This window comes from Balaenoptera physalus (genome assembly GCF_965194825.1).
Source record: "Balaenoptera physalus genome assembly, chromosome: 14".
Classification (NCBI taxonomy): Eukaryota; Metazoa; Chordata; class Mammalia; order Artiodactyla; family Balaenopteridae; genus Balaenoptera; species Balaenoptera physalus.
Genome location: NC_138893.1, coordinates 82,797,321 through 82,812,105, shown reverse-complemented (window position 1 = coordinate 82,812,105; position 14,785 = coordinate 82,797,321). Strand labels below are relative to the sequence as shown.

Below are 14,785 nucleotides of genomic sequence, written 5' to 3'. Positions count from 1 at the left end.
ACTTTGCGTATTGAGTATTTTGCTAAAAAGTCCTAGAAAAAAATAGATACTGTTTACAATAACTAATACAAGTATTAGAAACCTCAGGAATTTGAGCCTAATTATAAAAGATAACATACCAGTGAAAAGTATGCATTTTAAAATAAATACAGTGTGATTAATTTATAGCAAAGAAATTAAAGTTTTATGAGACTAATGAATTAGAATTTTTAATACTGTTTATTTCTGAATAAATAAGTTGTTTGTTTATTTATTTATTTATTTATTTTTGGCTTCGTTGGGTCTTCATTGCTGCGCGAGGGCTTTCTCTAGTTGCAGCGAGCGAGGGCTACTCTTCGTTGCAGTGCGTGGACTTCTCATTGCGGTGGCTTCTCTTGTTGTGGAGCATGGGCTGTAGGCGCGCGGGCTTCAGTAGTTGTGGAGCACAGGCTCAGTAGTTGTGGCTCGCGTGCTGTAGAACACAGGCTTAGTAGTTGTGGCGCTCAGGCTTGGTTGCTCCACAGCATGTGGGGTCTTCCCAGACCAGGGCTTGAACCCGTGTCCCCTGAATTGGCAGGTGGATTCTTAACCACTGCGCCACTGGTGAAGTCCAATAACTTGTTTTTAAAACAACTTATTAAACATGAACGTAGTTTAGCATATATATATGTGTATATATACACACGCACACATATATGTATGAAGTACAATAATAGTGACAACCACAGCTAATATACATCATCTTACATCATCTACTTTGTGCCTGGTACCATAATGCATATACATTAACTTAAATTACTTAATTTATTCCCCAACAGCTTTATGAGGTGTATTTATAATTATTTTCCTCATTTACATATGAGGACAATGAGGCATAGAAATGTTAAGTGACATGGTCTTACTTATGCAGCTAATTAGTGGCAGAGGCAAGATTTGAACCCACACAGTATTCAGTATAGATTCTGGGCTTTTAATGACAGCACTTCACTACTTCTTTTGGACTCAGTATTATTTTTCTGTATCAAGCCAGTATTGACCTAAGGTCTGTATGACTTTGAGTTCTTAACCACTGTGTTCTCTTTCTTTCCCTGAAGGAAGTATAATAAGATTTTATGTGGTTGTTATATCAAATTTGTTATCATAAGTGGTGATACAGGATTGAAATTCCATTCCTAACAGCCACAGCTGCTAACAAAGCAACCCTTTTATGACACCATCCTTGGCAGAATACTGAACTATGTGTACCATTTTTCTGACCCATTAAAATTATTTATGTTCCTATTTTTCAGTGGATGATTCAGCAGCCACACAAAGCAGCAACATTTTTTGGATGCATCGGGATAGATAAATTTGGGGAGATCCTGAAGAAAAAAGCTGCCGAAGCCCATGTGGACGCTCATTACTATGAACAGAATGAGCAGCCAACAGGAACTTGTGCTGCATGCATCACTGGTGGCAACAGGTCAGTGTTATTTCAAGGGAAGCACTGTACTAATTGACTGTTTAACCACTTTCAAAATCTGAATTCAAATCTGAGTTTGGAATTTAGACCTCATGTTTGTAATTGATTTTAATGTTTAATAAACTCTTCTTCCTAGTATCACTTTTCCTTAAAAAATTTTTTTTTACCTTTCTTGAACCTGTTGTTATCTTCATGAAGCGTAATGAAATGAAAATTTTGAGATTATCTAGTCCAGCCTCTACTTTTTATAATTAGGGTCAGAAAAGGAGCGCATTTTATTCAGTGTTTTGTAGCTAGGTTCTTGCCGAACTGGCATTAGGAAGAATGTTCTTTTCAACATATCCTGAGATTGGAATATTAAAATACATATATACACATATATATTTTTTAACATATATAAAATATTACATTATATCCAGCCTCATATAAATTAGGTCATCTAAAGCATTTCTGGCGAACAGTCATCTGTCCATACTAAACAACTTCCGTCGTGGGTAATGCACCACTCAAAAAACAATCTATTACATTTCTGTACAACTTTGCTTATCAGAAAGTTTTTCTTTGTGTGAACTTGAACTCTGTCTCTCAGAACCTTCCATGCATTGCTTTTTTTGGTGCCTTTTGCAGCTACATGGAGGTATATCTTCAGTACATTCATGCTTTGCTAACATCATTATTAGCATACTGCTTATCAGCATGGGCTTTTTTCTCCTTTGGAAAGGAAAAAAAATAATTTTCCTAGTTATTATATTGTTAGAATCACCAAAGATGATCTCTTTTAAAATGGTGATTTACTAGATACTTTACATCCCTTATAGCTAAAAATATTGTCTGTCCTCCACCATTTCCTATCTCCCTTTCTTCCCCTTCTTTCTTATTTGCCTCTTTGTCTTCTTTTCCTTATTTCCTCCCTTATCTCTCCTCCCCTTGCTCCATTCCTCCTTTTTACCTCATTTGTTTTTGCTCACTCTTTGACCTCTCAAATGTATGTTAAAGACCTGACACTATTCTGGACAGTAGTCACTAAATAACTAAAATATAACTTTCAAAAACAATTAGGGTACCAAAGCCATTTTCAAACTTTCCTGTAACTTTATTTTTTGGGTGTAGGAGAAATTTATGATTTTAAGGTTTTAATAAATAAAACCATCAGTTCAAACACTGAGATATACTTATTTAGACCTTTTCCCTTTTCAGTTTTTCTAAAAACCAACTTTAGTAGGCAGGTGCAGAGTTTTCCCATTAGTGAGAAATGTGTCAACTTTTGCCTCTGATACCACTCCGGCTACAGTAAAATTGCTAAATTGTTTTTGTATGTTAAGTTGTTATTTTAAAGAACAGGTATGATAATATTAGGTCTTCCAGATTTCAACAGCTTAATTTATATACTCATATAATGGTTATGGTGATCAGTATTAATTAGGTGCTATTGGAAGTCAGAAACTGAGGGAAACCCTCGCTGTCTAATTCATTATGCAAATTGTGGAACCTAATAGATTTGGATAAGTTGTTTTAAATAGAGCTAGGAACTCTTACTTCCAGTGTCCCAAACTCAGGTTAAGGGAATATTCTTCTTAATCCACAGAATAAGAATCTTCTTATTCTCCACAAACTCTGAACCAGATAGATATACTTGGATAGTAAGAATACCTGTATTTTCTTTTGGAGGAACTATTTAGTTTCCTATGAAAGAGTAGTTTTTTTTAATCAAAATACAGTTTAGTAGCTCATACCAGAAGTATTTGCTTTTATTTAGTAACCATTTTTTGTCAACATTTTGCAAGAGTCATGATTACTAAAATATTTTTTATAAATTAATTATCCTTAAATTTGTAATATAGTTATTTTGCATATACATGTATTGATGAATATCACTCTTATTTTCATTAATTTAATTGAGCATAAACAGAATGTATCCTTCAGTTAGTCAGATGGCATATGAGTGAGTAGATACATGTTTTGGAAGAGAATTGATTTATTTTTTTCAAAAGAGAATCTAGCCATATTACCAAAATCTTAAGTGATGAGATGATGTATTTGTGGGATGTTTTTAACCACAACTGTTACTAAAAAAAAATTTGAAAAATTGGCAAGTTTTTTTTTTTAATTTGTGGGTCAGAAGGAGGGGGAAAAGTGTTTTTATTTCTTTGTCTGTAACATAAATAATTATTGTATTAAGTATAATTGTTGGGCCATAATAAAATGCTCTGTGTGGCACTTGGAACAAGATTTTAAGTGTAGTATCCTGCTTAGATTTTCAGCTACAAAACTGGAACAGCGCAGGGAGTTTTCAACTATGAAAACTAATTTTAATTTATTCTAGTCCATAAAATGTAATGGTTTTATGTAATGTAATGTAAAATGTAATGGATTAATAAAATTAATCCCTCATAGTAAATATGGTCTACATTTATATGTGTGTTTTGTAAAATTAATCCCATACTTGGCTTTTAAAGCATTAGATTAAATATCAGTGGATAGTGTGTAGATATTTGAAAACTGAAGTTTTTAGTTGCATATATATTTTTTTGTGTGTAACTACATAGTAGCTATTTCTTAACTGCATTTTGAACTATTAAAAATGTAGAAAGTAGATAATTTTATCATTTTAGTATCAAAAGGAAGCTTAAATGCCAGTTTCTCAAAATACCAGATGATATTTAGAGCAAGGATTAATGTCCTTGTTTATCTCAAAGGCAACAGAGAAGTCTTGAAAAGTTTTCAAAACAAAAGTAACTTTATTTACATTTATTAAAATCAGTGTACGGCAGTTTGAAGAATTAAGAATAAAATTAAAACAAAATTTACAAAAATGTTTTTAGTTAACTGTATAGTTATAAGACAAGTTTGACTATATGTAAAACTTACTTACTTTTTGTTATTGTTGTTTTAGATCCCTTGTAGCTAATCTTGCTGCTGCCAATTGTTATAAAAAGGAAAATCATCTTGATATGGAGAAAAACTGGATGTTGGTAGACAAAGCAAGAGTTTATTATATAGCAGTAAGTATTTGCCTAATTCAAATTTCTGGTACATATTCACACTATAAATTATAGTTGTTAGCTGATGTACATTTAAAAATAATTGTCTCTTATTATCCTGTAAATTCTTTACCCATCTCAAAGCATATGCTAGGTTCACTATTACAAATACAGAACAGAAATATGATCATTCTGTGGTAAGGTGATTTGTATTATTTACCTTCAAATATACCTCTTTTTGCATACATTATACATAGATGTTTTTAAACCAAGTATCAAATTCTATATTAAATCTTAAGGTCTTTTGAAGTAATTCTGGAAATTTATATTTTGTATTTTTAGGCTACTTGTTGTGAATGATGCCATGCATTGTGTGCGGAAATATTATTAGCAGTATAAATATTCACTGCAAACAGTTTGAGCTTATTTGATGAAAAAACTTAATTACTATTTATTCCATAGTAATTACCATGACACCTTTTAAGTTAATATTTTAGAAACATTGATCATGACAAATCTTTTAAATATCAGAATATGGGCAACATGTAATTTGAATTATTAAGCCTTCTGGCATAAAAAATAATTGGTTAAGAATTCATTTCTAAAATAAGACTGTACTAAAAATTCTCCTGAATTAATCACCCTATGAATACCTTGTTTTTATTTAATGTGAGTTAAATGTGGCTCATCACAAATACTAAGTAGATACCTATGAAAAATTAAAAGCACTTCATTTGCATATACGGTTTTGATATAACAGCTGCTGCCATTTACTACCTGATCTGTGAAACAGCTGGTAAGATGCATAAAAAATTGATTATCCAGTAGGAACATGTTTATTGAAAATATAATTATTTCTTTCAGTCTAGTGTTAATGTCTCCTACAGCATGTTTATGTGCACACTGCTGTAGGCTTTACAAGGTTATTGATTCCTCTGTATAGCAAATCCTACCCCTTTATAACGGTCAAGTAAATGCTTACATTGAGACGATTATATAGAGGAAAGTCATGTTATCTCTTCTTCCAGCCATCTTACATTTGAAAGTCAAAGAGCATATGGCTTAAAGTTTGGTGTTATTTATGTTATATGTACTGACTGAAACATGACAATATATTAAGTTAGAAAAATATTTTTATCCTGACAATTACAACTCTTTGTATGTCAGTATATAGTAATTGGGCCCCAAATTAATGAGCTAACTTGGAAACAAGTCATAATTTTAACACTTACGTACATGTAACACATCTAGCCAGTTTTGTGTGAATGAAATTTTTGTAGCAGTTTAGACCCAACTTGCAACCAGCTAATAGTTTTAACAATCATGTAACTATAACTCATCTAGCCAACTTTGGGTGGATGGAACTTTTATAGTAGTGTTAACTATTCAAGTACAGTTTTGTATAAAGTGTAGAGTGATCAGTTTTGGTCAAATTAATAAAATTGAATTACTTTTGAGACTTGTGTGGTATATTCAGCCAGAAACAAGTCTCAAAATGTATTCCAGTTGATATATCTGATTGTAGCTGTTAGCTCTTAGTTTCTGTTTCAGCTGTTTCATAAAAGAATGCTCTTTCACATTGCCAGGTAAATCTATAGTTTGTTCAGAGTTTGGCTATTTTTAAATAGTTCTGAAAATAGTAGACTCATATTGGATACTTGGGATGCTGTAGATGCTGTATATTCTTGGTGAACATTCAACAAATATTTATTCTGCTAACAACTAAGAACGTACTTCTTATTCATCAAAATCTGTGAAATTTCTTCTGAAATGTAAAATTATTTCCACAGACTTTCAGCATTTCTTTTAAATCTTTAATTCCCTTTCAGCTCAGAGCATCCAGTCTAGTCTTAATAAGAAAACTGCAAATTTAGATAGAGTAGATATGTATGTCTATACTTATTTCAAGAAATCAGGTTGGCTTCTCTACACTTTCAGGTTCTGTAGTGTCAGCAGTCGTCTTACATCATCATCATAAACTTCAGAGGTTCAATAACTTGAAATTGTGGGAGCTCTTTATACAAAAGGTTCTTGATCTGAAGAAGCAGCTCAATATATCTAACACATTTCCATAAGTAAGATGTCTATCTGCATTACATAAAATAAAGTAGATCTACATACTCAACTCTTCTTCTCACTCTTCCATGAATTAATAATGGTCACAAGCGTTAAGAAAATTCAAAACCTTCCTCATTTTCTGTCACATAATGCATTGAATCTGCAATTCACAGCAAAAACTTTTCTAATAAAAAGTTGAAATGGAATATGCATATACCAGTATTCTCTTTCGGTTTAAATGAAGTGTTGACATCTTTTTTACCTTCATAGCAGGTGTCCCACTTACGGCATATAAACTCAGTTTTTCCATGTTTAAACTGAATTCTTTGTTAGTAGGTTTTTAGGGATTACTGGTTATGTCAATAGCTAATTACATGTTGAAAACGTAAATCTTAGTTGCTCTTTACCTTTATAATCAGATTGGCATATGTCTGCTTCTTCTCTTATATGAAATATTTCTTACACTAGCCCTCTAAGACTATGATATTTAGGAAAGGTTTATGAAAAAGATGAGGAAATTGGAGCCATTAAATTTCTAAACCATATATTTTCTTTTTTAAGCAATATTAATGTGCTGTGAAAAGTGAGAAAATTAGCACTCTAATTTCATCCTGCCTCTTGATATTTGTAGTTATTTTCATTTTATTTTTATATTTTCAGTGTTTAAACATTTGGGCCTTTTTTTTACTCCTGCTCTGTCTGCTTTACATATTCGTGTTGCTGTCTGCCATTTCTAAAGTTACGGGATATAGTTGTAACACCTGTTTTAATGCCCTTGTCTGCAAATTCTATCATATGTGTTTTTTTCTGGTTCTTGCCGTGGCATTGGGTTGTTTCTTCATGCACATGTGCTAAAGACTTGGGAAAGTCCTGCAGATCTTGAGTTCTCGTTTTGTACCTCTTTCTTCAAATGGCTCTCTCCTTTCCAGTATGCTGCCCTTGCACGTGCTAGCTACCTTGGCTTTCCTGAATGGAGACTACTGGACTCTGTTTAGGTTCTCTCTGCCCTGACTGCAATCTGGAAATTCTCTCTAGGAATTAAGTTTGAATAATTGTAGGGATCACCTTATCTTGCCCCTTATTTGATTATTGTCCAATTTCTCAAAATTGATATTTCCTATACTTTGTCCAATTTTATAGTTGTGTAAGTTGTTTAAATCCATTCCTCATTCTTTTCATCTTGGTTGGAATTAGAAATTTCCTGGTTGGTTTTGTTTCTCCTTTTTTTTAGCTGACTCTCTATTTCTGCCAGATTGCCTGACTTTTTCTTTGAATTTGAACAGTCTTAAGGTTGATTCAACCTAAGAAACTCCCTAAATTACTGTTGTAGATTCTATAAAATCTCTAGCTGTCACTTTATCGTTTAAAAATAAATTTAAAAGCTCTTAGCTAGTAGATAACTGTTCATCCATGTATAATTACTAATGTTATAGTAATTTTTCTAATATTGTCAGTCAGTCCTTAATAGTGTTTTGGACTACATTGTGAGTACAGTGGGATTTGGCACAGAAATTTATGCATTATTTCTAAAGACTTTTTAATGAGAAAAGGTTCCAAGTTTCAAATACATGGTAAAACACTAATCATCTTGCAAGTTTAGGCCTATATAGGGAGAAATTTTAACTTTAGAGATCAAACAGATATTTAAGAAATAGGTTAACAAAAGCTTCCAGTGCCATGTGACTTACTTTGCATAAACTGTCACCCAATGTGTGTTCTTTTTTACTGATTCAAAATTAAGAACACAGGCTTAGTAGTTGTGGCGCTGTAATGGAAGAACAGGGAATCATAGTTTGCCAATAATTGTTTGAGAATATGGGACCAGTAGTTTGAATTTTCCTTTGACTCCTATGCATATTTCCTTCTTTCTGTGATTTTTCCAGTTCCAGTGGCTTATTACAGATCTTCTTTACCCTGTCTGTCTTTAATTTATAACTCCATCTGACCGCTTTTATCTCTTTTCAGTCTACAGTCTTACCATTTTGGTTAATATAGTTTTTGTGAAGGTAAGGTTTTAAATGTTACTAATATATGCTTCTGGAATAACGGGAGGTATGATCATGGATAATTGGAGGAAACATGGTTTGGAGAAGTGTACAACCTTGGAGGAAAGGAATAGAGTTCCCATATTTGGTAAGAAATAGGAGTTTTTGCATGTAAAGGACAAGCAGTAATCAATAACATCTATTTAGGTCTTACATCTCTCACTTTGTTTGTCCTGGTTGGGTTTTCTACTAAAATTCTTAATGACTCCATGAGTAATAATTTATCTTAGTAGAACTGTTACTTAGACTCACAATTAAATATCTTTGTCAGTAATGTGAAAGCAATAACTAAATTCATTAAAATGAGGTGATAAATTATAAGAAATCTAGTCTATGAGATCATTATTTGGAATTTTACATATTAGAAATTTTTTCAGTGAATGTTGAATAACAAATTGAATGTATAATGAAATAATAGAATTGCTGTTTTTTTAGGATTTGGTTTTCTTTTGATAGCATTTACTAAAAAATACTCTACAGTATAACATGATTAGGAATTTTAAAAGACATTTGATTATGTTCAAAATTGTATCATCTAATATTCTAACTTTGTCATGAAAAAATTTGAGAAAGGTTCTAATGAAAGGGAATGAATTTGTCTCGTAATGGTGACCTAACAGAAATTAGAGCAATGTACAAGGAAATGAAAGATACCTATTAATTTAATATATATGTATGAGATTTGTACTACTCCTTCCCCCCCAAAAAAAAATCTGGATAGGTGAAAATAGAAAAGTTTTGCTCACTTATGGACAATTACTTAAACTCGTTGCCATAAAACCTTATTACACCATAGAAAAAGCCTTTGTAGTATCATCTTGTGAGCGCTGTACTATTATAATGAATATACTTTGGCAAAATAAGTAAACAAATTGATTTTTTTTAAGTTTAAGCTATTTAATTGTGAATGATAATTGATTTAATAGGTCACAGTTCTTTATAAAGCATTTAGCTATGAATGAATTCAAGGCATTTTTGGAATTTATTAATCTTCATAATAGTCTTCTGAGATTATTAGTTAAGGAGTTGGATGGTTGAACTACCTCTGACTTTTCATTTTATCAGTGTTCTAAATGCAGTTTTTGAACGCTTATGTATTGGAGCTCCCATTGTATTGGTCAAATCAAAGATCATCATTTGGCTTTATTTCTGCATTTTTTTACTTCAGGTTTTTGACTATACTATTCTGGATTGCTTCATTGACTTCATTAGGGAGTAAATGTGAATTTTTAAGCCTTTTTAAAAATTTTTAAAAATATCCTTATAGGTGACATTAACTATTACATTTATAAATTCAAAAAATAAAATAAGAAAAATGTGTTTTTTTCCCTTCTATCTGGAGCATTACATGTTTGTATATAATTCCTGACATTTAGTATAGTAGTACACCCAACCCCTGCCCCTCCTTCCAACCCTTATCCGCCGTTCTACTTTTTGTGGTTTCAGTTACCCATGATCAACTTCAACCTGAAAATAGTAAATGGAAAATTCCAGCAAAAAACAATTTATAAGTTTAAATTGTGCACCATTCTGAGTAGGCTGATGAAATCTTGTGCCATCCTGCTCTGTCCTTTGTCCAGCATACCCACACTGTACTCTACCTGCCCTTTAGTCACTTAGTAGCTGTCTCAGTTATCAGATCAGTTGTTGCCGTATCACAGTGCTTGTGTTCAAATAACCCTTATCTTACTTCATAATGGCCACAAAGTGCAAGAATAGTGCTGATGAAAAAAACGTAGTATATAAAGGGTTCAGTACTGTTGGCAGTTGCAGGTACACACTGGCGTTCTTGGAACGTATTCCCCACAGATAAGGGGGTTGTTGTATATATATGAATCTTTGTCTTGCAGGAATTTAGAGTTTTATGTACCAATTTGATACCCCTTCAAGTAAAGCCCAAAACTATGTGGTAAAAATGTCTATCTTTAGCTTGGATATAATATAGAGAGAAAAAGACTGTTAATTGTATTGCTTCTTAAGCATTAGTATTAGAGTTTAATTTTTAACTTAAAAAAAATTTTCCTTATGTTACTGATGTCCAGTGAGTTACACAAATGATTACTGTTCTTACTTCTTCCTTATTAGAGATAATCTTTGATTCATACTAGAAAATTTTTTGAACAAGAATGTGATTTTTAGAAATTCTATTTGTACTTATTTTCAGTTTGTCTAGAATTTTTTTCTGGCAAGTTAAACTCTAACAGTATCATTTTTTAGACTAATACTTTGAATTTTTATAGATAAATATTTTCTCCAAGTTGAGCAGTTTACTCCTATATTCCTGTAATTTTTCTTAAGTCTTATTTTTAGCAGTTGTCAAAAATAAAACTCTCTACTAGGAGGAGGGAATCTATGAAATATTAAAAGTAAGGTTATTTTCAGCTAAACAGAATAATCTTTTTACTTAGTTAGAAAAGTAAGAGTGTTGATTAAAGAAGCTTTGGGCTCTAAAGATAAAGATTGGAAGTTTTTGTGTTTTGGATTTGTGACATTATAATGAAGTCTTGGAATTTTATGTGAGGTTGGAAACCACACTACGTGCTAATTGACTTAGAAGGTAAGAAAATAAACGTATGTATAGCAATTAGTTATTAAGACAGTAGGTTCTTATATAGAGCCTCAAATGAATTAACAAACCATCTACTGAAATATTTACACTTCAGTTTACTTTATTTATATATTTCAGACCACTCAGCAATTGCTTGAGAAAATGTTTACTAAATCTCTTTAATAAACATCTTTGAGAGGGAAAATTTATAGACATTGTGATGACAGTATACATTTTTATGTGCTAGTTGTCACATGTTTGAAATTGTATATAAATTGGACATAGTCTAGTATCTGTAGAAGTATATCTGTTTTCTAACATATTTTACTGTATACAATCTTTATAGCTTAATATGATTTAACCCATATGTTCTGTTGTCTCTATTCTTCTAGATAAATTAAATTGGATTTAATCTCTTTATAGCAGCTTTATTGAGATATTTATATACTGTAAAGTTCACTGGTTTAAAGTGTACAATTCAGTGATTGTTAGTATATTCATGGAGTTCTGCAACCATCACTGTAATCTAATTTTAGAACTTGAACATCACCACAAAAAGAAACTTTGTACCAATTAGCAGTTATTCTCCATGGTCCCTGCATTCAATCTTGTATCCACATCTCATAATGGTTTCAGTGATATTCAGGTATTATGGCTATAAATTATATAATTGTTCCTAATTAGACAAATAATGAATTTTTGTCTTTGTTCTTTGACATATGTAGTGGAAGTCATAGTAAGTCTTTTTTGTTTTCTTCCTATTACCTCTTTCTCTTTTGCAGGTACTCTAAAGAGTGTCTTGTAAGCTTTTGTTCTCATTTATTTGTTCTAGATACAATGTTACCATGTTTTGGGGTCAGTTCTTTAAAATGTCACTTAATTTTTTTTTTTCTGATTTGGGTGAATGACATGTAGTAGATGAAGATTTTAAAATTATATTTGGTAAAGTGGGATGAAAAATGAGAAAACAGTGTTCTTCCTTTCCAGTACTTACTCAGGCATATTAAATCCATATTTGCTGTTATCCAGCTTCAGACCAATACAGGTTTCTCAGCTTTATAACAGGGCTCATTTGACTCTAACCTCTTGTGTCTGTCATGTGTTTTCTCTCTACCACTTGGACATATTCATGTTAACTTTTTCACTGACATTGTCCTGATACAGTTAGAAACATTAGCAAATCCTAAATAGTTGAAGATATTCTGAAAGATAGATTGCTGCTTTTCCAAATGCATTCCTCTTGTACTCTATACAGATTGCTGACACAAGTTTTTCTTTAAATTTTGATAAACCCTTGAACACTTTTCCCTGTAACTCTCTCCCATCTTTCCCTATAATACCCTTAGCCCAAACATAAATTTTGTGTAACCTCCCACCCCTGTTTAACTCTGCTGTCCTGACTAGTCATTTTGTGTATTCATTTTTCAAAGTATTATTTCTTTCTTCATTCTATAAACAATTTAAGACCAACTTTATTATTGTTAAGTTTAAGGGACATGACATAAACTGTCACTATCAAATAAAATATAAAATGTATAGTAACCCACCAAAAATATTTTGATTCAGTCTTTTCAGAAAGATGCACATATACAAAATAAAAGAGCACCATATATTCTGTTACTCATCCTACAAAAATAATTATTTTTACAGATATGTATCTCCTTTAAGGTTAACATTTGACAGCTATAATAAACTAAATTGAATCTTAAAAATATTATTTTGCTTAAGAATGTTGACTAGCGTTTCTGAGGTAGATTGATGTGCTTAGTGTAGTAGATTTTAATCTTTTCTGAGTTTTGAACCATTCCAGAAAAATTTATTTACTCATAAAATTTTTATATAATTTTTGGTAGTTCATAGATTCAAAAAGCTTTCTGCTAATTAATGGAGCCCCAGGTCAAGAACCTCTGTTATAGTAAATAGTGAATTAAATGATACATAATCCAATTATAGTTCCATATTAGAAAATGTCCATTCTGGATTTCTAAAACTTTTCTAGTGTGACTCTATACTTGTTTCCTTATATCAGTCAAGAATTGTTTTTTGTAAAAATATGTTAAAGTGGAGAATCAGACTTAGTGGTGAAATGATGTATTTAGTGCCAGTGATAGAAGAGCAGAATTTATAAAATTAATCAAATATCTTTGAATCATTTGCTCTCTTTTAAAAATATCTGTATGTTTTCATTACCTGAATATAACCAAAGACCTAATAATGCTAGTGCTTCTTTGTAAATATTCCCTGAAGTCATTTTTATTTCAGTCTGTCAAGGTGGTCATTGTGATGTTTTCAGGTAGACTGTAACATTTTTACTTCCTCAGATGAGCCGAATTCGGACTATACTTTGTGGAAAGTTTTTTTAATATAGTATGTAGACATTGGTAAGAATCGGAATGTCCACTGACTTATTAGTTTCACAGATGCTTCCATAATACTTAGTGTACCCTTGGGTATGTTAAATTATCATATCCTGACAGCAATCCTGAAACATGCCAGTCTTATAAAGCCATATTTCTGAGAACTAAAGCAAGGTTTCAGCGAACCATCTCTGACATGCCATGTTAATTTCCATAACTATCATTACTGGAAGTGGTAGTATTTCTAAGGCATGGAGAATCTTGATGAATCTACCAACTAAAAAAAAATGACAAAATATCTACCTTATCACTGGGTTTCCAATTATAAGGTTTGGTTTCTTTCAATCCCAATTGAATCATTTCAAAAATAATGATAAGCATCTTTTTTCTCTTACCTTGAGTTATAAAATAGTTATTTAGGTGTACAATATATCAAAACACAATAACTTAAATTAGTCTATTTTCATTGTGTCTAGTGTTCATATTGTGAATGAAAACCTTATTCTGTCATCTCATAGTATATTTACATATACACATGATTTTTGCCTTAAGTAGAAAAGAAACAGCTGACAGATATATAGGTTAATTTCCTTTTTAAAATTGCAGCAAACTGTTCTATGATTCTTTTGTGTGTTTGGGGCTATTTTGTGGAGAAAGAATTTGTCAAGCAACATTTGAGGGACATTGGCCTTTTGTACCCTTTCCTAAATAAAGTTAAACAGAAACCTGTCAACTCAAGAATAAAATATTTCTTTGTAAATTCTCACCTGCAAATTATTGATAATGGAAGGAGCACCTTTTTAATCCTTATATCCCCCTACTCCTCAACAGCTTTTAGATTGTAGATAAACTTCCCAGCTCAGTAATTAACTGAGCTCAGTCATCGCACCCCATATCATGTGATTTTTTTTTTTTTTTCAGTAGAATACATTATTAGAGCACTTACACAGCCAGTCTAGCTGCAGCAGCCCAGGCGGCAACAGCAGTGCCATTTTTCACAAAGGAAATGTTGGACAGGAGCCAAATGTTTGGTGGCAGTCTGTTGCTAGGAAATCAAGGTCCTGAGGCGATTAATGACAAAGCAAGCAATAACAAGAAGGCAGAATTACAGATTTAAAAGAGAAAAAAGTGGTTGGTGTTATAATTACCCAAAGAAATCCGCACTCATTAAATTGGCTGTTTTTATGATTGACTTTAATTGGAGGTTAGCTCAGATATTTAGCTCCTTTCCCACCCCTTTAAACACACACAGGCACATAATCTGTAGAACTGCAGACTTGTTTTTCTAAGCATTGAGAGGAGCTTGCCCTGTAATTTGATCCCCACTGACAGATGCATTTTCTATGCTGCCATTT

The 14,785-nt window shown here is 31.9% G+C and overlaps 1 protein-coding gene across 9 annotated transcripts in view; it reads left to right on the top strand.

Annotated features, from left to right (window-relative positions):
* The window catches only part of ADK (adenosine kinase), a 496,766-nt gene that overhangs the window by 267,554 nt on the left and 214,427 nt on the right, over positions 1–14,785 (top strand). For all 9 annotated transcript variants that reach the window (XR_014253411.1, XM_082424930.1, XM_082424929.1 and 6 more), the window contains 2 exons: positions 1,269–1,441; positions 4,335–4,443. Coding sequence is in view for 8 of the 9 variants with exons in the window: in XM_082424930.1 (XP_082281056.1) it covers positions 1,269–1,441; positions 4,335–4,443 (282 nt within the window). In the remaining variant the exon portion in view is untranslated. The remainder of the gene's footprint in view (positions 1–1,268; positions 1,442–4,334; positions 4,444–14,785) is intronic.